This window comes from Penicilliopsis zonata (assembly GCF_001890105.1).
Source record: "Penicilliopsis zonata CBS 506.65 unplaced genomic scaffold ASPZOscaffold_6, whole genome shotgun sequence".
NCBI lineage: Eukaryota > Fungi > Ascomycota > Eurotiomycetes > Eurotiales > Aspergillaceae > Penicilliopsis > Penicilliopsis zonata.
Window position 1 is genome coordinate 1,516,188 of NW_019208916.1, and position 22,671 is coordinate 1,538,858.

Genomic DNA, 22,671 nt, shown 5'->3' on the forward strand with positions numbered 1-22,671 from the left:
GAGTTGACTACGCTGAAATATATTGCCTACCGTCGAATATATCAATGAACAATACGCCGTCGTTTCACCGGATGCTCGTGGTCTCCCAGGTCTAGACCAGGAGACAAACGATAGTCATATTCCGACTCTACATCTGGTCGGACGTGAGACAAGAGTAGTTTTGCAAACGCCGCCGCCGTGGCAGCCGCGTACTTCTGCCACTGCTTGTTCTTGTGTGAGTCGGAGTAATCGCAGACTCCCCGGATGATGAAGGAGGGCAAGACGTTCATGATTCCAGCGGCCTCCATCTCGAAGCAGAGCACGTCGTGTCTGGCGGCGATCTCGTCTCTTGTCCGGGCGTCCTTCATGACTTGGTTGCCAGAGGCAATCAAGCCGTAATGGATATATGGTTGGTGTGATGGTCTGGACGGTCGTATCTGTACCTTTGATAGATCACATTTCGCACAGGTAGACTCATCCCTGACGTGTGGATAGTCAGGGACATACAAAACATCCAGCAGGGCCCCGGGGTATGCGTATTCCTGGCCACCAACCTCTCTGATCTGTCGCAGGTACGGCTCCAATGGCGTGCGAGAGAGTCGAGGATCAGACTGCATCAAACTGGACATGGATCCCAGGAAGCGTGGCGGAGGCTGCAGGTATCCGTTCATCTGCGTTTCGCCGTCGGCCAACGTCTTGACCATGTCGTACTGCAATACACCCACGTTGCTGCCGATGGGCTTGCTCACCACGACGTCGCCCAGCCGGATATCATGTCTGAGGGACGGGACTCCGCCCCCGATCCCGACCAAAAGGCAGAACTGGAGACGGCTAAAGGTTCGCTTGACGTTCGACGCCACACTGGCTGCAGCGCTGATTCCGTATTCGCCGTCGGGAAGACAGGTGGCGACGATATTGTGCATGCCCATGCGTCCAAAGACGTACGCATTGAGGTCGGTGGACGAGACCCGGACGTTGTCATGGTAGGAGTTAAAGAGCATCCGCACGGCTTTCAGTTCAAAGTGAAGAGCGCAAATAATGCCTACGGTGTAGTCGCTCGTCGTGTATTGTGGTTGGGAAGTCTGGGGGCTCCGTTCGGGATATTGATTCGTCTCATCGTGTAGAGCAGATGTGGATGAGTCTCGACTGTCTCCAATCCCGCTGTCATAAAATGGAGAGCCGTTGTCACTTTTCCTCGCTACAGGTTCTTGAATAATAGGTTGTTTGGACGGCTCTCCGGTTTCTGGCCAGTACCAGGTATTCTCTGAATTCTGACCAAAGATGAACGCACCGTCGTGTACTGCGTCGGCTTGAAGGCCCTGCGAGGACAGTCGAGATGACATGGATGATGGGAGAAGCACCTGGACAATGTCAGAGTGCTGACGGTCCTTGTTCGTGGCACAGCGACATGTCGTCGCTCCATCCGTAGGGATATGCCAGGCAATTAGATCCGTCAGAGTCGGTGGACAGGAAGATAAATTGCCACACCATGAAGCCACAATCTCCTTGAGGTCTTGATGGGAGACTGCCAGACAGGACCGTTCAGTTGGCATGGTCACCCACTGGGAACAAACGTCAAAGGACCGTATAATCTCTCCAAATCCCCGCCCAAACAGAGTGATCGCACGCATAGATCGGACGAGATCAACCCACGACCTCCCAGAAACGTCCAGTCTGGATTCTCTCGCCAGGACAGGATCACGGCCGGCAGCGAGATTCTCAAAGTCCCAACCCTCCAGTCGTGCTCGAGAACGGGACCGTTCCGGATGCCGATTCACGGCCGCTGATTCATAGTCGAAGATCTTTTCCAACAGCTCATAGAACTGAACAACGTGGTTCTGGAAGGGCACCGGACTGTCGTCACCCTCATGGATAGGGAGCTGCATGTTGGATGGGTCTACCAGAACCCTCGACGCCGAACCAGGGCCGTACGGCGATGGATACACCATCTCTGCCGGGTCAAACAATGTGGCAGAGGCAAAGGCGCCCTTTCGATCCAGTTCTAGAGCGGCACGGACGAGATGCAGCAGGGCGCTGGTTCCATTGACGAGCCACCCACGTTTGTCCTCTTCGTCCCAGAGGAGGACGTATTGTTTCTCGATCCACTTGAGCTTCCGGATATAATTATGGCGGACCTTGGAGAGTTTCTCGTCGACGCTCAACGCTCTTCCACCAGTCACAATCCGACCCAAGGAGATGGATGTGTCGGCAAGGAGACCGTTGGCGGATGCCCTGGGGAGATTAGAAGTCTTGACGTCGTAAGATGCTTGGTGAGTCCCTGATTCTTAGTATCTTATATACCGTAATCCCCCCCTAGAAAAACTAACCTGCGAGGAATTCAATCTCCGAAGACCATCCGAGAATATGACGAGAGTCGCCCAAGTCCGCCATTTGGATAGAGGAACAGCTCAAGCTCACACCCTCGTTGTATGATATCCGGTTTCCATCAGTGGAGGGAAGCAGATGCCACATCATGAAGCCATTCTCCGACTGTGTCGCCACCAGCAGGGTGTCAAAGCCTTTGATGAACAGAGTGTCCGCAAATGAATGGACATGACGAGTCTCTAGAAGCGCAGCCATCATGGACAGCGATATCTCAAGTCCTGGGAGGCTGGCACCTATTCTTCGGGCAACGGGGAACCCTTCAACCACCACGGGGTTTCTGAACAGGCCATGCCAACACTGTCCCTTTCTTAGTGGCCCACCACCCTCGCGATTGGAGACGAATTTAATTCTGCATTGAGGTTCTTGGGGAAGTGAAGGATGTGTTGGCAAAATTGGTCTGTAGAATACAAAGCGGTTTCGAAAAGGAGAGACCTGCAGAGCGGCACCAATCCAGGCGAGCATTTGACCGATTTCCACAATCCAAGAGGGAAGGCCATCTACTCGAACACGGAGCTGTCTACTATCACTCAAGTAGTCTGCCTCAATTCTCGTGTCGTCTGGTATTGTGTCTGTGGCTATCATCAATAATCAAACTGTGGATTCGTGCGTGGGATTTCTTTTCGTACCAGACTGAACAGGAGTGCCGGTATCTTGTACCAGCTTTTGGATCAAGTTGAACACTGCCAATCCACTCGATGGCCACATCATCTGCAGGTATTCAGTGCATCTTAGCATCTGAGCAGTGGTGCTGGACCCAACCAACACGACCGTGTTCTCTATAGCGATGTCTAGAGACCCCGAGCATGGCAGCTCATCAAGGAAACACCACAGGTCCCAGTCCAGGAGGTATGTCATGTTCGATCTTTCAGGCCGTACTTTTCTGCTGATTTCCTTGGAAACGGGGAGCTTTTTGTAGATACCGTGGTAGAGATCCTCAAAAATGTCTGGTTTTGCTCGTGTTAGGACACTTTCTCGGCGAAGATCACCCAGGAACTTTTGGTATGCCGGAGAGGACTGAATCAGTTCTTTATAGGTCTGGAGCCAAAAGCAATTTTCCTTGAGAATTTCCTCCTCGGACTCGTCTGTCAATTGCTCCAGTCTTGGTATTTCTTCAGGGACAGTATCCATCTTGTCTTGGTTTTGCCACCTCCTTACTTTTTCTTCAAAGGACATATTCTCGAAGATATCGCGGCCTTTCACCAGAGAAGGACTGGGTATCAATTTTGCTCGGCAGCTGGCAGCAATTGCCCTGAAGACACATATAATCAGCTTCAATATAAACTTCCAATGGGCTGGCCCACCTGCGGTCTTTCCATAACCGAGCCATCGCGTCTAGATCCGTCTGGGATGTGCCATTATACCCAATTCTCACGGCCAGATCGTTAAGCAGCCGTGGAAGAACGCGGCAGATCTGTTCCGAGATCTCTTCACTCGTCATGTCAAAGTTTTCAACAATCTGACATATCTCTTCCACCATGGTGACCACATAAAGATCGCTGGTTGAGTCTGGCAGGGAAGAGGTTGTTGAGCTAAACACTTGCATTGTCAGCAGTTTCACCCATCAGCTGCGTGGAAGCTTGTTCGATGCAGACACTGCTTTACCAAAAAAGAGAGATCTTACTATCTTCCAAGTCGTCCAAATGGACTTGCTTTATCGCCAGAGGCTGTTTATTTCCAAGGCGAGCAAACTCTTGTTTTTCCTTGGACGGAAGATCATCGTCTCGCGCAAGTTGGCTTTGCCTCACCAGTTCATCGATTTCCTCTATCAACTGATCAAGTTCCCGTTGCGCCTCCCTGATAGCTTCTTTTCTTTTCGCCCGCTCTTCAGGCGACAGAGCGCTGAGTTTATAGATTTCCGCCGGTTTTTTAGAGGCCTCATCGTGCTCCCGATTCCAGTTGATCTTGCCTGGCTGGACTTTGGCCGCTGTTGATATGGACATATCAGACCAGTCTGAGTCGTCGAGCTGTCTTTTATTTTGATACCCTCGCTCCATGATTCAGATTAAAGGCTATAATGTATGCCGGAGATGAGAAATGATGGTTTGAAGAGAAGGTGGAAAGGGGAAGCGGGGAAGTGCCTCTATCAGCCGCAGCACAGCCCCAAGCATTCAGCCAGCATCGTATCCAGCCACTAGAGAAGAGTCTAGGTAGCTAGGTACTTATGATGGATGTAAGACATTGTAAGTTGTTTAAGAATATTTATCTAGGTCAAGTTAATCATTTTCAACCTTCTTGTTGGCCGACGCCTTATTGAATAGTTCACTATAGGTTCAGCTCTGATGGAAAAATAATGAAGTGATATATTATTCTTGACTTTCATTGATCTATATTATATATCAATTTCTATACCTTATAGATGATTCTAAAATGGTTCTTGGGATAGACATGTATTATAGACAACACTACGGTAATTCCAACGTACTCGGCTTCCAGACCGGCGGAGCCATTAATTCACTCTGTGGCTGCCCGTACAGCTCCATCTTCCCCCCCATCATATATTCTACCGGCTGTATTGAACTCATCTGAGGACTTGGGCGTTGTTCTTGGTGTCTATTCCTCCGTAGGAACCAGGTTGTCGCCAACACACCCGCCAGCACGCCGAGGGGGATCCCTAGTCCGAGTCCGACCTTGGCAGCTGGTGAGAGCGATGAAGTTTGAGTAGGTGACGTATGACTATCGTTCTTTGTAGTATTTGATGTACTCGTATTCTCTGCACTCGTTGTGTTTGTCGTAGGTGCGTTGGTGTAAGTTGCAGTTGATATACTCATACTGGCAGTGCTTGCACAGGTGGAAGTCGTCGTAGAGGGTGCAGCAAGAGTGAAGGTTCCATCATCACAACAATCACCCTGGGCCAGGTTCAAACTGCTGTCGTGACAACAGTAGCTGGTCAAAGCGGCATTACATGCCCAGATATAGTCACCAGTTGACGATGAGTCTAATGAGAACATCAGACACTGGTAAATAGAGTAGAAGTAGAAGGAAGAAGATTACAGGTGGTACACTCGATTGAGCAATTCTTATAGCTCTTCTCCTGGCAGGACGCAGTATAGTATAGTCCCGTATAATTATAGCTATCCCCATCTGAGAAGGTAGTCAACGAGCCGTTGGGATGGTTATTCTTGTCGCGACACAGGCCGTTGCTCATGCATGTGTCGCCTGAAGGACAGCACATGGACGAGTTGGCGCAGGGTGTGTCATTTTCCGCGACGGTGCCGTTGCGGTAGTAGCATGTTGCTTTGACTGATGTTATCTGGAGAGATGAGAATAATAGAAACAGAATTAAAAGCATTATGTGTAGATGGCAGAAAGTTGTTTTTCTGGGCTGACATTATATTTATAGGTATAACTCGGCGGTTAGATAGAATGATTCTATGGTAAATGGGAGTGTTTGGATAGCCGCCAGATGCTAGAGCTACTAATAATAGATGGTCAACCAGACCATCCAATTAGACAGTGAAAAAGATAATAATCATCAAATAAATGTTATGATAGGAATATTCTCAATGGGTTAGATGTAGATCTACTATAGCATTATGATTTAGGGTTTAGGGTTAGGGGTTTCCACTACAAATCTAAGACAGTCTCAGGAAAGAATATAATAATGAAAATAAGGGATCTCCTATGTTATTAAAAAATGAAAATACAAGCCTAGGTAATTATAGGAACATTGAACGCAGTGTAGCCTGATAGATGAACTCCACCAGCCACAAAGATGATCTAAAAAGCTGCTCGTCTTATTTCCACTATCAGATGACAGATCGGAAATAATTCAATGTAGATATTGACAAGTTATGACGTAGAATAAAAGCAACCCTCATGACCAAAGCTAGACAGCAGTTTCTTCTGGTAAAGCTTCCTCGAAAGTAACCTCTTCCTCAACCACCTCTTCTGCTAAAAACTTGTCGAAATCAAAGTCCTCCAAGACATCGAAGTTCTCCACCTCTGGCCGGCATTTCTTCGGTCTTCGATCCGTTTCCAACCAGCAATCCTTCTCAAAATATAGCTGTACCCCTAACGGGGAATAAGGTCCCTCTTCATCCTCTTCTCTCTTCCCTTTGGCTGGCAACTTGTTCAGACTCTTCTTCTCGTACATCAACCAGCCTGCAACCGGCTGAATCGTGTCCAATCCGGTTTCCTCAGGGGCTTCTGCTTCCTCCAGCGGTTGCCCACTGGAACTGGCGTGGACGCCTAGAATGCCTGCCACCATCACCATGTCATGTTTCACCCCTACTTCGTCGGTGACATCGACCGGAACTGAAGAGTAGCCGGGGGGGATTCTGTCGGTATCGAGTTTGTAATAGCGGACGCCGTCGAGCTCGCAAGCATCCCATGTCGGATATTCTCTGTAAAGCAAGTAGCCTTCGGTGTCCCAGAAACAAAACGCTGTCACCCAGCCGGAGAGATAGGATGGCCCACTGCCGCCAATGCTGCGATCTGCACACCGGCCCCAGAACTCGTGTGCCGCCGGCGCCTCCGGATCATCAAAGCAGGCGACAAACCGGGTGAGAATCGGCCGTAGAAGCTTAGCGAAGAGGGCTGGCTCCTCCCCGAGGGTCGACAGTGGCTCTAGCTTGCTGAGCAGTAACTCCCAGTCCTCCCGCTCGCCCAGCAAGGTGACACTGGGGATCCCACAATTCAGACAGAAGCCATACGAGAAGAACCGCTGCATGCTGCCCAGCATGAGAATGGCAGCAACGACTGTGTCGGTCTTGGTGGTGGTGGTGAAATTGGGCATGATCCATGTCCGGAGATCCGGATCGAGTAGATGTTTCTCCACCTCCTTGGTCATTTTGACGGCCAGGTAGCCAAAGTCGGCAGTCGCCATGTTGTCAGAATGATGCACTGTGAGCCGTTTCTGGCCCTGATGAGCGACAAACATGTCCCGCAGCTCCTCGGCATGGGCCTGGATGTAGAAGCTGAGCTGGTTGAGGATGGAGAACCAGACGTCCTCGGGGCGGAGGACGAGGTGGTGGTGGTAACAATAGGCGTCAAGCACCGCCCGCACGAAGCCATGGCTCGTGCCACTGATGTGTGTCTCGCTTATAGAATGCGAAAGGCCACTCCGCACCACGCGCTCGCTGTCGTCATGCTCGCGAGGACAGGATTTCGCGAATAGAGCGGTAGTGGTGAGTTCACGGTCCGGAGCCCACTTCCTCGCGCCATGGTCTGCTGGCTTAAGAGTGACGGGCATTTTGTATGGTAGTGTTGATAGAAAAGCTGTATGAGTAGAGTCGAGGATTGAGAGAGGGAAACAGGGAAATTTATACACATTGGCTCTGTACTCCGTATAGACAGCCGCTATGACGTGGCGTGGCGTATTAGTGGGACCTGGCATTTCAGCTGCTCTCGAGCGAGAGGCGTATACTAAAGGAGTTTAGCTACGGGAGCTAATGCACCGGCCCGTCAGTGTGGAGATACCATGTGGGGATATATTGATGCTATTAAATACATATATCCATGCTTCTCCTAGTCTTCTATATTATAATGCCCTAATCAGTGGAAGTCGCTCCGCACTAGGCAATCAGGTAAGGGCGTAAGTCTATACTCACCTCGCTATATTACATTTGACTACGCATATTCTCATATATAGAGTAGATAGATGGCTGCTCCAGTATTCATTTTCCATATAGCAATATCTGCACTTGACCAGTTTTTAGTGATTGCACTGTATTATTATTTCATATGATAATAACCCTAATACTGCTTAGATTAAAACAACCAAACCTCAGTCCGATTGAAGATTTTGGTCATGTTATACTTAAACCACAAGTCAGTTGTCTCAATTCGAATCATTATGCGGTGGCTAGTACTATCACCACTTATTATGCCACTAACTGCCCAGTACTGATGTCTACTTCTTAAGTACAGTAAAGTAACACTTACTTTAATAATATTTTCTTTTATACTACTCCTTACCATTATGACTATTGCATTATCAGTGCCACCGAAGGTCATATTGATACCTATATTGTGAATACTCCTATGCTCTGCTACACTCAAGTAGCAGGCTTACAATGGGAGGACAAGCTACGCTATTTTGCAGATGAAAGAAGTATTGAGCTTAATCTAATACTTTGACGTATTGACAAGGGTGCTTGTGCTGGCAATCTTCTCTGCCAACTGCTTCAACGGCTGCGATGCGAGAAATTCAAATGAAGACAGATCGGATCCCAGAGTGTGGGACACCCACTGCTGGACCTCGGTCACTTTCAACGAGTCGACTTGGCAAGTCAGTACAAGCATTGGAACAATCATGGATCAAATACTCACCTCCGAGTGCAGACAGCGGCAGCTCTGGATCAATGACATCCGGAGTCGCCATCATGGCTTTGGCAAGATACTCTTTGAAAGCCTGTTCCACATACATACCGGCATCTTCAAGAGATGTGGCCTGTTTCAGCCGACCAGCCGGGGAAATGGAGTCAGGAGACACAGTCGAGTCGCCATCGTCATGACTCTGCACGATCCGATGGCCGAACTTGCGATCCCGCTGCCAGGCCGGGGCATCGTCGGTGTCGCGCGGTAGATCATCATGGATCCCTGCGATGATCTGGGCAGGCAGGGAGGAGGGAGACTGATGCTGCTGCAAAATCACCTTGATCAAACCCTGCACTTCCCGCGTCAGGATCTCCGTCCCCTGTAGGAAGCGATATCGTCGACGACGCTCCTCGAGGGTTACTTCAGCCTCCCCCTGGCCACTCCCGTCCACCACCAAGCCGATATTGATGCTGTGACCGGAGAGGCCGCAGGTGCGGCGCCAGGTCATCAGCGTGTCCATGAAGCTGTTCCCTGCCGAGTAGTTGCCTTGGCCCATATTGCCTATCACACTGGCCACCGACGACAAGGCAATGAAGAAGGCCAGGCCAGCATCAGCCAGGGCGCGGTGAAGGTTAAGCGTGCCTTGTATCTTGCACGCAGTCGATTCCGTCCACTGATTGAACGTCATATCTTTGAACATGGTATCCTGGAGATCAGCAGGGAACAGTAGAGGTCAGTACAAGATTGAAAAGAAACGAGTCTTACCCTAAGGACCGTGGCACACTGAAGCACGCCTTTGATCAGCCACTTCTGCTCTCTGGCAGCGGCAACAAACTGCTCAACAGCCTCGCGGCGAGTGATATCACAACACACAATATCTACACGCCCGCCATTCTGCTTGAGCGCCTCGACGCCCGGCTGCAGAGTCTCTGAAACATGCCCTGAGCGTGAAAGAAACACCAGATGCCGAGCGCCGCATTCATGGAGGGTGTGCGCCAGGGCCACGCCGAGCGTGCCCAGTCCCCCCGCCAGCACAAAGGTATGATGCGGGTTTAGGGTTATGGCGGGGGGTGGTCGGGGCACGATAGATACTTGTCCAGGGCCCATGAGATCGAGAACAATTCTATCGTCGGTCTTACTGACATGGTTCCTGCTGGCAACAGGGACAATCATAGCTGGACGGAGTGTGTCTGGCTGGGAAGAGCCAAACAGCAAGATGGCCGCCCGGAATAAAGCGCATGCCTCCTCTGGCTGATGGCGAAGGATAAGATCCAGGTCTGGGGTGGACAGCGTCCTTCCCTGTGTCCAGAAGGTGCCTGGCAAGCTGTTGGGGTGCATCTCGCCCCCGAGATTGATATAGGTGCCGCCAACTGCCAGACAACGGGCCGCCGAACGGGCCCAGGGATCTGCAAGACATGAAACCACCCTTCCAACGCCCCGAGATGCGGTCAGCTGGGCTAGACGGGCGTCCAGTCCACCGTCGAGTGGCAGGAGATGAATATCGGGATATAACTGGCGTAGTTCCGCTCTTGCGCGCTCCTCTTTGGGGTCAGAGATACCGGCGATATGAATCTTCGTCTGCGGGTAGCCGATGGCGACGGCGACATTTACGAGCGCCCGGAGCGTCTGGCTGCCCCATTGCCCAACCAGGAGCAGCGGTTGATGAACAGCACTGTGGATAAGACTCATATATGCCATGGTATAGGCTATGCCGACGCCCACGACCTGTGCTGGGGTAAGCCCAGGGGGTAGTTTGACTGCTGCAGAAGCCGGAATCTGCACTCTGGTTGCCAATGCGGGAATATTGGCCTCATTATGGCTGTCTCCGACTAGAAGAAGGATGACAACATCGCCGACTGCCAGGTCAGTGCCCACCTCGTCGCCCAGCTGGATGATCGTGCCAACAGCCTCTGCAGCAGAGACTCTCCCCTCTGGACCGGAAGATGAGATCCCGCTCGTCTGGAGGTGAATCTGCACTTCAATAATATCAGAGGCCAGGGAGGGGAGCTCATTCTCTACCCATCGGCTTCCCTCTTCGTCTGTAATCTCTTGCAGCGGTCGAGAGTCGCTGACTAGTCGCCCCGGAGTTGGTTGAGGACCATAAAGGATCCCCTGCAAGACGTCGTCGACCTGGTCAAGGGCTAGAAGTCGCGGAACTAGTATCTGTCCCTGTGTCAGACGGTATTCATAATCGCACACCCGGGTGTCTTTGTGTCCCGATGGTGATAGTGTGCGCTGGAGGACTCTTGACAATCCCCTGGCCAGCTCATCAGGAGAATCATCTAAGTCGATTTGGACATGGGGAAGGCTGAGATGGGGATATTCATTGCGAAGGGTACGCAGGAGACCCGTCGATATCCCAGAGACGGTCTGTGTATCGCTTGATGCCTCCCCACAAGGAGGAATAGGTGATACTGACAGAACACAGCGCGCACGTCTGAGGAGGGCCTGCAAATGGGCCAATTCATCGGCTGTCCAGGCGGGAATCCAGGATGAGTCCATGTCCAACCAGGAGATGACAATCGAGTCGTTGAGGGCGTCTATCTCCTGCGTCGTGATGGAGCGGACATTCATTCCTTGACTGGAAAAGACTTGCTCTATACTGGTCTGGAACTGACCGATGGGGGAGCCGGCTGTTAGAAGGAAGACCGGGGTTGATCCCAGCGAAGCAGGGGTTGGAGGGCGTGGGAAGAGGACAATATAGCCTTCATCCTGGGTCAGGCCAGTTGTATTCCAGTCCGACGACTGTTGCATCCTTGATATCACTGCCTCGCGTGCTGCTGCATCACTGGGCGCGCGTATCGCCAGGCTTCCATCGTTGCTGATCACAGAGCGTAGATAGACCAGATCCTTATCATGTTCGACTCCTTGCCAGAATGCAGCCTGTTCTACAAGTATCAGATTGAAAGATTTTGTATCTTTCAGCACTAAAGGTATCTCGCTCATCTTGTGCGTATGTCGACTCCGGACCCCAGGGATGCCCAGCTCGTTTGTGTCTGTAGCTTCAACGCCGACGTGCAGCACCAGCAGCTCATGGAGACAGGGTCGACGGCTCTGGGGCATCAGGGACCGCAGACTGGTGATTGACATGCTCGCCTGGTTTGTGATGACCATAGCCCGGGCATCGCCGTGGGTATAACACAGCCGTCGGGCCCAATCTGCTGCAGAGGCCGGGCTGGTCGGGGATTCCAGATGCTCTATCCATTCGAGAGATGAGCACAACTTGGAAGTGGAAGCGACATCTATCTTATTGTTCTTCTTCTTCCTTGCAGCCACATTCCCCAGCTGGATTCCCTGGAGAATGACTCCAGGATGCACCCAGTCCGGTCTGGCGGCAATGACATCCCGTCGTCCCCCGCGAGACTCGGTATAAACAGCAAAGGGATCACCGGCGTGTAGCAGCCATTCTGTGGAAAGATACAGCCGATCGACCGCAACAGGAATCCTGGAATTGGCATTCCCCAATGCCTCTGAAGCGGAGAGGACAGCCGTCTGGAACAGGGCATCGAGCGCCGTGGGATGGATGAAACATGGGGATTCGTATTCATGCGGCATTGTTCGCTGCGTGTCCGGCACCACAGCCTCTGTGCATAGGCTGGCATCTTCCATGGATGAAGAGAACAAGGCGCCCGTTAGGGATCGAAAGGCTGGGCCCAGCGTCACTCCTCCCGTCTCGGAGAGCCAGGAATAAACGGCGTGGATATCGATGGCCGCAGCAACAGGCTGGACACCACGCATCCGACGGACGGTCTCCTCCCAGGCTGCATCTTGGATAGGGATTCCCGAGGCGTCACGATGGTGTGTGAATGCGCCGGTGGCGTGTAGTACCGATTCGGAAGATGAGGGCAACGAGAACAGCCGGAACTCATACCATCCCGCCAGACTGGGGTGCAGACACACCTGTAGCACGGTCTCGACGCCTCGTTCGTCAGGGGTGACCACCAAAGCGCGTTTGAATGCCAGATCGTTGAATTCGATGCCCGAGAACGCGAGACTGCTCGCATCGGCCATTTGCCGCGCAGCTTCGGCCACCATGGCCACCATCCCTGCAGCAGGGAACAGGATAGACCCCGCGACGACATGGTCGGCCAGCCAGGGCAGCTCGGCGATGCGTAGGAAGTTGCGCCAACGGGGCTCGCTCGTGCATTGTGGTTCCCACGCGGCGCCGAGTAGATCGTGGCGTGGTTCTCTGCGCTGTCGCCGGCGGGTGGATTCCAGGGGTTCATGCCAGAACCGCGACGTATGATTCCAGCAATAGGCGGGCAGGTCGACGGCCAGCCGGGGCTGGACACGGACAAGACTCTCGTTGACTGCGTGGATGTCGATCCTGGCGCCGAGGCTCCATAGACTGCCGGCTGCCTGGAGGGCGGTGGTTAGGGCGTCGGTGCCCCGGCGTACAGGGGCGAGATAGGGCAGAGCCCCTAAGTTCGGGGTGTCTAACCCCTGTAGGATCTGCGCCACGGGGCCTCGTAGGGTATCGTTCGGGCCTATCTCAACCCAGACGCCCCATTTCACGGGGGAGACACGCCGGCGACTGCCCTTTGCCGTGACGGTCATCCGGGCCATTTGGGAAACAGCCGCGGTGAACTCGACGGGCTGAACCATGTTGCGCACCCAGTAACTCGCCGTGAGCTCGTGCGGTGCAACACGTTCCTTGGTGACAGACGAGAACATCGTCACCGGCGACGCGGTGGCTTTTGCCATCGGTTGCACGCTCTCCAGCAATCGCGCGCACTCGGAGGCCAGGGCTTGCATGTGTGGTGAGTGATAGGCGACGTCCACACGAAGCCTACGGGCAAACCGGTTCTCGGCCTGGAAGTGTTTCTCTATCCTTTGGATCTGGTCTGCATCGCCGGAGAGAGTGACACTCGATGGGCTGTTGACGCAGGCGACCACTACCGCTTGTGAGGGTACTCCCTGCTGCCGCAAGGCACGCTGGGCGTCTTCTGGTGATATCCCGACAGCCAACATGGCTCCGCGGGCTCCCTGCTCGGCCACTTGCCGCGAGCAGACGCCCCGGCAGTAGGCGATTTTCATTGTGTCGGCCTGGGAGATGAATCCCGCTGCATATGCAGCCGCTGGTTCGTTAGCTTCGCAGATGATTCCTTAGAGTGTGGATATCATACCAGATTCCCCGCTGGAATGGCCAACGACAGCCTTGGGGCGAGTCCCCCAGCTGGCCAGAAGGTCCACCAGGGCCACCTGCAAAGCACAGCACAGCGGTTGGCTACGGTCTGGCTGGTTCAAGGCCGACTTGCCAGCGCTGGCCTGTAGCTCGTCGAGCAGCTTCCATGGACAACCAAGAGCAGTGAGGATTTCCTGGCTGGTTTGAAGACTCTGGGCAAAGACAGGACAGGCCAACAGCTCGACTCCCATCCGGGCCCATTGAGCACCCTGCCCGGTGAAAATAAAGGCAACGTTGGCCTGGGTAGTGCGACTGGCCCTAGGGAACGACGGAAGGCCCTGCTGCAGCCTGGCGGCGAGGGAGGTCTGGGAATCGGCGACAGCGAAGCTGCGGAATGCGAGCTGCGAGCGCCGGGCCATCGTGTATGCAAGATCGATGAGTCCAGCGTGAGGCTCTGACTGCCGTTGAAGGAACTGGATCCATCGCGCAGTGGTTCGCGCCAGGCCTGCCTGGTCCTGGGTCGAGAATACCACCAGTTGAAGGGGCCGGGGCGCCTTAGAGGCATCAGGGGCTGCAGCCTGCTTCACATAACCATCGGCACTCTCTAGAACTGTATGGGCATTGGATCCCCCGAACCCAAAGGAATTGATGCTCAGACGCAGGGGGAGATGGGCAGGCCAGGGGATGCATGCGTCGCTGAGCCTGAGACGCCACTCGTCCAGATGAATGCGCGGATTCAACTGCGAGAATCCCGCGTTGGGGACAAGCATTGCGTGTTCGAGACACAGCACGGCTTTGATTATACTGGCCACGCCCGCGGCGCCCTCGGTATGCCCGATATTGCTCTTCACAGACCCTACATAGACCGGTTCGTCGTCGGTCTGTCTTGCCGCCCCCAGGGTATCCCCAATCGCCGATAGCTCAGTGGGATCCTATACCATTAGCCTCATACACTGGAGTTAGGGTTAGGGTTTAGGGTTAGGGTAGTACGCCAATTTCTGTGCCGGTGCCGTGGGCTTCGAAATAGGCGGTCTCTCGCATTGATGGTAGGCCCGGCGTATTGTAGACGCTGCGGATAAGGGCAGCCTGGGCATCGCGGCTGGGCATGGTGATCCCCGGCGTTCGGCCGTCCTGGTTGATCCCTGTAGCTTTAATAACGGCACGAATGCCGTCCTGGTTGGCAATCGCGGTCCGCACGGATTTCAACACCACGGCGCCGACCCCTTCGCCGCGTCCGTAGCCATTGGCTTTGATATCAAAGGAATGGCTGATTCCGTCCGCACTCAACATGTGCATGTAGCTGAGTCTCTGGGTGAAGTTGGGGTCGAGAATAAGACTTGTGCCGGTGACAAGGGCCTTGAATATAGGGTTTGGTTAGGGTTTGGTTAGGGTTTAGGGTCAAGGTTAAACTACATGATGAACTCACCATGTCACATTCTCCCGCCCGCAAGGCTTGAACCGCGAGATGGAGGGCCGTCAAGCTCGAGGAACAGGCAGTATCCAACATGACACTCGGCCCGCGCAGGTCAAAGAACCAGGACAGGCGGTTCGCCAGCATGGTCCGCCCGTTGCCCGTGGCTGCATTGTGAGGCATATCGTATAGATCGGAGGTGGACAGCAGCTCGTAATCGTTGGTCATGCAGCCAGAGAAGACGGCGGTCCGACTGCCTGGGAGAGTCTCGATAGGCACGCCGGCATTCTCAAAGGCCTCGTAGGCCACCTCGAGCAACAGACGCTGGGCTGGATCCATCCCGGCGGCTTCTTTGGCGGTGATGGAGAAGAAGGGGGCATCGAAGTAGGCCGGATCTTCCTCGAGGAAGAAGCCACTCTCATGGTTGATCTGATTCTTAGCCGTCAATACTTCAAGCGAAGCAAGAAGACTTACAGCTCCTTTCCGTTCGTGATACGGGTGATACCAGGCCGAGGCTTCATACCGGCTCGAGGGAACACGGCCGTGAGTGCTGCGGCCATGGCGTAGCAGGTTCCAGAAGCCTTCGACTGAAGAGGCCTCGCCAGAGAAGCGACAGCCCAAGCCAACAACCGCGATGGGCTCTAGGGATGAGCTTTCAAGGGCGGGGGACATAGTGATGGTGTATAGTTTAGTATATTGAATTAGTTTAATCTTTCTATAAAAGTCACCTATATCTATACTTATACAATCTTCATCCTATATCTCTCATTCAATCATTCACAAGCACTCACGTCACACCACTAATATAAGTGATGTAACCAGCTTGGGTGACACAATAATACCATATGACCATCTTATAGTTCTTCATAGCTGAATATGCAAGGGTTATAGATTTCAAGTATTGGCCCTATTGAATAGTCTTTGGATATAATAATCAGCACTCTCATATATCTCCAACAGAGCTTTCGAAACGTTATAGAGGGAATTAACATCATGCATGCACTTATTGTCACAGGTCAAGGCCAGGTCTCGCTCTGTGAGCGCCCATTACCTGATCTACTGGAAGATTACATCCTGGTCAGAACCAAGGCCGGTACGTGCTCCTAACTGACAGCTCGTCTGCAATAAGGCTAAGGCAGCAAGTTGCTCTCAATCCCACCGACTGGAAACATGTCGACTTTGAAGATTGTCAGGGGGCGGTGGTGGGCTGCGACTACGCCGGGATCGTGGAGGCTGTTGGGTCCCGCGTCCGCAAACGCTGGAACAAGGGAGACCGGGTTGCCGGGTTTGTGCATGGCTGCAATCCCCTGCGTCCGTCTGGCGGTGCTTTCGCCGAGTATATCCTGGCCAAGGGCGACATTCAGTTCCGGGTGCCTGGCGGGATGAGCTTCGAGGCCGCGGCAACCCTCGGCGTCGGGCTCACCACCGTCGGGCAGCACCTGTATCAGTCCCTGGAGCTGCCGGGGCCTCTAGAGGGACATCCCGGTGGCAGCCAGGGCTCGATCCTGATCTACGGAGGGGCCACTGCCACGGGGTCCCTGCTGATCCAATGCGCCAAACTGTCGGGGATGAAGGTGTTGACGACCTGCTCCGAGGGCCACCGTCCGCTCGTTTACAGGTGCGGCGCCGATGTCATCTGGGATTACCATGAGACCAATGTCGGTCAGGAGATCCGCCAACACACAGACGATGCCCTCGAATTGGTGTTGGATACTGTTTCCAGTGGCCAGTCGGCGGCCATCTGCGCCCAAGCCATCGGATCGGCGGGAGGCTGCTACAATTCTCTCCTTGATATTCGCTGTCCACGCGCCGATGTCGAGAGCCAGGCTCTCATGGCGTATGCCATGATTGGAGAACCGTATCGTCTTGCAGGGAGACAGATGCCTGGCACTGAGGCGGATCTGGAGTTTGCCACCTCCTGGGCAGAGACGGTCGATACCCTCCTCGAGACAGGCCGAATCCACCCGCATCCTATCCAGGTGCGAGACGGTGGCCTTGGAGCCATTCCAGAGGGGCTGCAGCGGTTGCGAGAGGGCCAGGTTCGCGGCTGCAAATTGGTGTATTGCGTAGAGTAACCCCCTTACAGAGATAGACTGCATTGGAGAGGATACAATACATATTAGTGGTCTGAAAGACAACACCAATCTTAACTTCAATATGCATTAATTGATTGCTAGAGAAGTAAACCTACAGCGATTATTTCAGAATATAACCTCGTTTCAGCTGCAACTCTTGCCATGCCAATTAAAACTCAAGTTATTACAACTTATTCAACACTCTCGTAAATAGTATCAAGGAAGGTCACATCATAATGAAGATTCTCTGTCTCCACGGCTATGGAACGAATGCAGATGTCCTGCGATATCAAATGCGCCGCTTGAGAGAGTCTTGCGACCCGAGCTGGGAATTTCACTACTTGTCTGGAGAAGAGCCATGTTCCCCTGCTCCAGGTATGAAACTGATTCCAAGGCGTCTGGCCACAGCCATTGATTCCACCCACAGGAACCACAGACAACTTCCCGGCGCCCTTCCTGTGCTATACAAGCCGATTCGACCCCGAGGGCCAAGCAGCAGCACATGCCCTCATTGACGAGGCTATCGCCGAACATGGCCCGTTTGATGGCGCCTTCTGCTTCAGCCAGGGGGCGTCGGTGATGGTATCCTTCCTCTTGGAAAGCGTCAGGGCAGACCCCGACCTGCGGCCCCCTTTGAAATTTCTCATTCTTTGCTCGCCAACCATCCCCCTAGCGGAGAGCCCCGACTACTGCCACACCGTGCTGGGCTCGTTGTCCGATGCCGACCAGGCTCATCTCCGCTCCGGCCAGGATGAGCAGATCAAGCTGCTGCCGGAGCCCGCGCAGCTCCTCACCACCTCCTTGATTTCCGTTGTGGATGCGGTCAAACCGATCACAGGCCAGCCACGCAGCTTCTTTCTTGATCGGCCTTTGAATGAGATTCCATGCGCCTTGCATCCTGACCTCTGTCCTGCTCGCCTTTCCCTGCCAGTGCTCTATACACGAGGCAAAGACGATCTCAACGGCATGCCGGAATGGGTGTCTCTTGTACAAGGCTTCATCACATCTTCCAAGCAGCGCGTCTATGAGCACAGTGGCGGACATAATGTGCCCCAGAAACAAGTCGAGGTCCACCAGATGATAAGCGCCATGGAATGGGTGATGGCTCAGAGCCTGCTGCCTACATCCTAGCATTGCACTAGATACTGTACATTCCAAAACACAACAAGAGATGATCATAAATAGCAATGTTAAATCCATGATATGCAGGATCAGTTGTAATTGTGATGAAATACGGATCCAATTACCTGGATAATGTTGACCGCCAGATTCATCTCCTTGCTGGAGGCGCATCACACTGTAGGACAAGATCGATCTGGGACATATCTAGGGATCGATCGGAATTTGGTGCGATCCTGCTCGATTTCCTCATCCAACTGCCATTCAATAGAATGTAGAGATAAGTTGAACTTGCGTTGGAGTCGGTTTGAAGATTCAAATCAATCGTTCATCTTTAAAATTCATAACTCTGAATGTACAGATAGTGAAGGATAATTAAGGGTTGGATTAAACTCAACACAGCCTGTACTTGGAATATGTTTCAAGATGTCGGGAATCCTACAGGGGGAATGGATAAGTGCATTCTTAAAGTAAAATATTCTACTCTCGCAACATACCTACCGACAATGCTGGGAATACATTAGATAGTCTGGCACTGGTGCATCATGAACAATGGGCTCGACAACGGCAGGCGAAATGGCAACTTCTTTAGCTATCACTGAGCTGGTGGACCAGCTGGCTGAGAATCATCCTAATCTGCTGTATTGTGTGCATCCCGAATCGCAAGATGGCGATATCTTCTGGCGGGAGGTCACGATCACGATGCTGGCCCGAGCGATTAATCGTCTGGCATGGTGGATCGAGGACAAACTCAAGCACGCTCGCGGCCAAGTTCTGGCATACATGGGAAGCAATGATTTGCGATATGCAGCTTTCATCCTGGCCTGTGTCAAGACCGGGAATAGAGTCAGTGCCGTCCATCAGGAACAGTGGAATAAGAGAACACTCTAATACACTTGCAGGCATTGTTGCTGTCGACCCGGAACTCACTGCCCGCATCGAAACACCTGCTGCAAGCCACCCACTGCTCGGTTCTGGTCGATGGCTGCGAAAGAAGACAGCTGCAACACAAACTCGACCAGCTGGAGGATGAGTGCCAGGATCTTCCGCTCCAGCGATGGCGAATCGATCCTCTCTGGGAAGTGTTTTCGCCCGCCATCGTCACCCCGTATATTTCGACGCAGCCCAGAGATCTGATCAATACTCCGGTGCTGATGTTCCACACTTCCGGCACCACAAACCACCCCAAGCCGATTTCCATGACCCATGGGTACCTGTGGACGTTGGCCAATATGCAGAAGTTGCCTGTGCCAGCTGGACGCCAGCCAGGACACCTCATCCTGTCTCACCAGGGCCAGCTGCGGTTCATGTATGGGCCGTTGTTCCATTTCCTTGGGGTCGTCTGCATGATGGAGTCTCTCTTGTACGGCACTCCCTTTCTATTGATTCCAGACCGGCCCTTAACCCCGGAGCTCTTTGCCGCCGTGATGGCCAGGGACCAGCCCCCGAGATGGGGGTTGATCGCCCCCTTCATCTTGGAGGGCCTGTGTGCTTCCGAGGCCGGCCGGACCGCCCTGGCGAAACTGAAAGGTCTCAACTATGGGGGGGCGCCTCTGAATCGGGCCTCGGGGGATACCCTGGCGGCCATGATCCCCCTGGTTCAACTGATGGGCAGCACAGAGACGGGATATACCCCTACGCTGCGCTGTGAGGATCCCCGGGACTGGGAGTATATGGAATGGCACCCGGCGTTTGCCTTGCGCATGGATGCCGTGGGCGACGATCTATGGGAGCTTGTGCATATACGACCAGAGTCAAAGGCGGATGCCCTTTGCGCACACCATGCGATATTCCACAGCTACCCACACCTGAACGAGTTCCGCACGGGGGACCTCTTTCGCCCGCATCCTGATAAGGCGAGGCTATGGCGATACCAAGGCCGCGGCGACGACATTGTTGTGTTGAGCAATGGGGAAAAGTTCAATCCAGTCCACGCCGAAAAGGAAATCCAATCACACCCCCTTGTAGCGCAGGCCGTGATCTGCGGCCAGGATAGATTCCAGGCAGCGCTGTTGATTGAACCGGACTGGAACCAGCTGCCGGCCGACTGGACGCCCGAGTGGCTTCTCCAGACCGTGTGGCCGACGGTGGACAAGGCCAACGCGAGTCTGCCGGCGCACGGCCAAGTGTTCCGCAGTCATATCGGCTTCGCATTGCGCGACAAGCCGTTTGAACTGTCCCCCAAGGGCAGTTTGCGTCGTCGCCAGACGCTCAAGTCGTATCAGACCTTGGTCGACCGTCTGTACGCCCAAGAGCCAGAAAAATCCGTGCCAGATACGGCGGCAACAGCAAGACTTCCCGAGGCGGCAGATTTAGAGACGGTCCAGCGGTGGGTGCGACAGCAGACGGCGACAATCCTGGCCATGGACATCATCAATGAGGACGATCTGGTGGCTCTGGGACTGGACTCCCTCCAGGCCGTCCGTCTGGCCCAGGTCTTGCAGGATGCGAGCCACCAGACATCGGCCAGCTGGACAAGTAGCGAGATATACAAGTTAGCCACCATATCAGCCATCTCCAACACTCTCCACCAGCAGATCCACCGGCTCGACTCACCCGGGGACACCTCCTGGCCTCGCGCCACCCTGCTGGGGAAACTGATCTGGGAACAGGCGCAAATGCTGGGCGATGGAGGCCTCGTGGTGGCCCTGACCGGGTCAACTGGCGAGCTGGGCAGCCACCTCCTCCACCAGCTCCTGCACAACCCGGCCGTCTCGCACGTCTATTGTCTGAATCGAACTGCAGATGCGAGGCAGCGACAAGTAGCCAGCTTCCGCGAGAAAGGACTCCCCCAGAACTGGCTCAGCGATGCTTCCCGGGTGCAATTCTACCAAGTCAAGCTGGACCAGGACCATCTGGGCCTCAGCAACGTCCAGTACGAGTATCTGCGCCAGAATGTGCATCTCGTCATCCACAACGCCTGGCTGGTCAACTTCAATGCCCCCGTCCACCGGTTTGCCTCTTGCATTGCCGGGGTTCGTCGTCTGCTCAGCATGATCGAGAACTCCCCGCGCCAGGCGGAATTTCACTTCATCTCGTCGATCTCCACGGTGACGGGGCCATCGCTTGCCGACCACCCCTTCGTCCCCGAGACCCTCCACACAGTGTCCAGCGTGATGCCCCAGGGATACGCCGAGTCCAAGTACATCGCCGAGGCCCTGTGCGGGATTGCCGCCCAGCGGTGCGGCACCCGTGTGGCCATCCACCGGGTTGGGCAGTTGGGGGGCCCGGCAGCCCCTGACGGCGGTGCCTGGAATCCCAGGGACTGGTTCCCGGCCCTGGTTTGCTCGTCACGTACTCTACGCCAGGTACCAGACAGTTTGGGCTTTCTCCAGGTGGATTGGCTGCCGATTGTACGTTCATGATTGATCTGTTTGCGTGGTTGGAGACCCGATACTGACTATCAGGACACCGCGGCCCAAATCATTGCCGACGTTATCCAGACACGAGTGGCAGACCCCCGGCCAGGCCTCACCGTCTACCATGTCGTCAACCCACTGCCTGTGGACTGGAGGATATTGTCCGGTGTGGTGGCCGGCGCGTGCCAGGCAAAAGTGGTGTCGTTAGACGACTGGATCAGGAGCATTTCCCAGCGTATCACCAGCTTGGATATTGATGTCGATGATGTGCCAGCGGCGCAGCTGCTGGACTTCTTCCGCGGGCTGGCGGCACGACGCGGCGAACAACGACCGCAGATCGCAGTAGGGAATACCAAACAGGGTTCTGTGACTCTATCAAAGCTGCAGTCTGTAGATGCGGGATTGATGGGGTTGTGGCTACATCAGATGGACAAGGCAGTCGCTAGGGTTTAGTGTTCTAAATAAGCATCTAAAGTGTCTCACTTTTACTAGCTGTACTCATTCTAAATCAAAGAGATATAATACAATATACTAAATGAATAGTTTAAAGTAGTAGACAAACTAGTAGTATTATGACAGGTTAGTAGCTAGACTACAGAATATACCCTTACTAGCACGGCACCAGACTGCCTTATGACACAGGTCAATCAGTTTTTGTCCTTAGGGTTTAGGGTTTAGGGTTAGGGTTTATGACCCACTGATGAGTCCCAGAGTGAGGATTGCCTGAGCATGAACATCTGGACTCCTCTGTTCTCCCCGTCTTCCTGTACGTCTACGGGGGCGCTACGGTGACCGGAGGCAGCAGCAACGGTTAACCTCGAACATCCAGCGAACCGTGATCTCCGCCCGGCATGATTCGGAGGACGAGCTGGTAAAAATGGATGGTGAACACAGGGTGGTGATGCCGGGCATTGCCGTGAAGCAGGAATATTTTGTGCATGAGGTCAAAAATTAAGGTGC

At 53.7% G+C, this 22,671-nt stretch overlaps 6 protein-coding genes across 6 annotated transcripts; 3 read left to right on the forward strand and 3 right to left on the reverse strand.

The window, feature by feature from the left end:
• Window positions 1-41: 41 nt before the first annotated feature.
• Window positions 42-3,492, reverse strand: ASPZODRAFT_64812 (hypothetical protein; the record flags this gene model as incomplete). The annotated part of the gene is made up of 3 exons (XM_022729264.1): window positions 42-2,257; window positions 2,307-2,933; window positions 2,991-3,492. 3 exons carry the CDS (start codon window positions 3,490-3,492, stop codon window positions 42-44), a joined length of 3,345 nt encoding a protein of 1,114 aa, XP_022581908.1.
• A 2,597-nt stretch (window positions 3,493-6,089) lies between these two features.
• Window positions 6,090-7,582, reverse strand: ASPZODRAFT_132383 (hypothetical protein). Its single transcript, XM_022723006.1, has one exon. The coding sequence runs from the start codon at window positions 7,553-7,555 to the stop codon at window positions 6,191-6,193; it is 1,365 nt and encodes a 454-aa protein (XP_022581909.1). The 5' UTR covers window positions 7,556-7,582; the 3' UTR covers window positions 6,090-6,190.
• Window positions 7,583-8,430: 848 nt separating this feature from the next.
• On the reverse strand, window positions 8,431-15,840 carry ASPZODRAFT_2129214 (hypothetical protein; the record flags this gene model as incomplete). Its single annotated transcript, XM_022727825.1, has 8 exons — window positions 15,633-15,840; window positions 15,174-15,587; window positions 14,738-15,103; window positions 13,749-14,679; window positions 10,453-13,700; window positions 9,388-10,398; window positions 8,635-9,328; window positions 8,431-8,585 (listed from the first exon to the last, which is right to left on the reverse strand). The coding sequence occupies exons 1-8, from the start codon at window positions 15,828-15,830 to the stop codon at window positions 8,431-8,433; spliced, it is 7,017 nt and encodes a 2,338-aa protein (XP_022581910.1). The 5' UTR covers window positions 15,831-15,840.
• A 311-nt stretch (window positions 15,841-16,151) lies between these two features.
• ASPZODRAFT_151884 (hypothetical protein) lies at window positions 16,152-17,233 on the forward strand (the record flags this gene model as incomplete). The annotated part of the gene is made up of 2 exons (XM_022725790.1): window positions 16,152-16,251; window positions 16,302-17,233. The coding sequence occupies 2 exons, from the start codon at window positions 16,152-16,154 to the stop codon at window positions 17,231-17,233; spliced, it is 1,032 nt and encodes a 343-aa protein (XP_022581911.1).
• Window positions 17,234-17,469: 236 nt separating this feature from the next.
• ASPZODRAFT_65538 (hypothetical protein) lies at window positions 17,470-18,364 on the forward strand (the record flags this gene model as incomplete). The annotated part of the gene is made up of 2 exons (XM_022729309.1): window positions 17,470-17,608; window positions 17,661-18,364. The coding sequence occupies 2 exons, from the start codon at window positions 17,470-17,472 to the stop codon at window positions 18,362-18,364; spliced, it is 843 nt and encodes a 280-aa protein (XP_022581912.1).
• Window positions 18,365-18,904: 540 nt separating this feature from the next.
• On the forward strand, window positions 18,905-22,566 carry ASPZODRAFT_16084 (hypothetical protein; the record flags this gene model as incomplete). The annotated part of the gene is made up of 5 exons (XM_022726484.1): window positions 18,905-19,198; window positions 19,255-21,705; window positions 21,760-22,053; window positions 22,423-22,477; window positions 22,541-22,566. 5 exons carry the CDS (start codon window positions 18,905-18,907, stop codon window positions 22,564-22,566), a joined length of 3,120 nt encoding a protein of 1,039 aa, XP_022581913.1.
• Between the last annotated feature and the right edge of the window lie 105 nt (window positions 22,567-22,671).

Excerpts from the sequence above, each read along its gene's own strand:
- ASPZODRAFT_132383 (XM_022723006.1), bottom strand. The coding sequence starts at position 7,555 with ATGCCCGTCACTCTTAAGCCAGCAGACCATGGCGCGAGGAAGTGGGCT.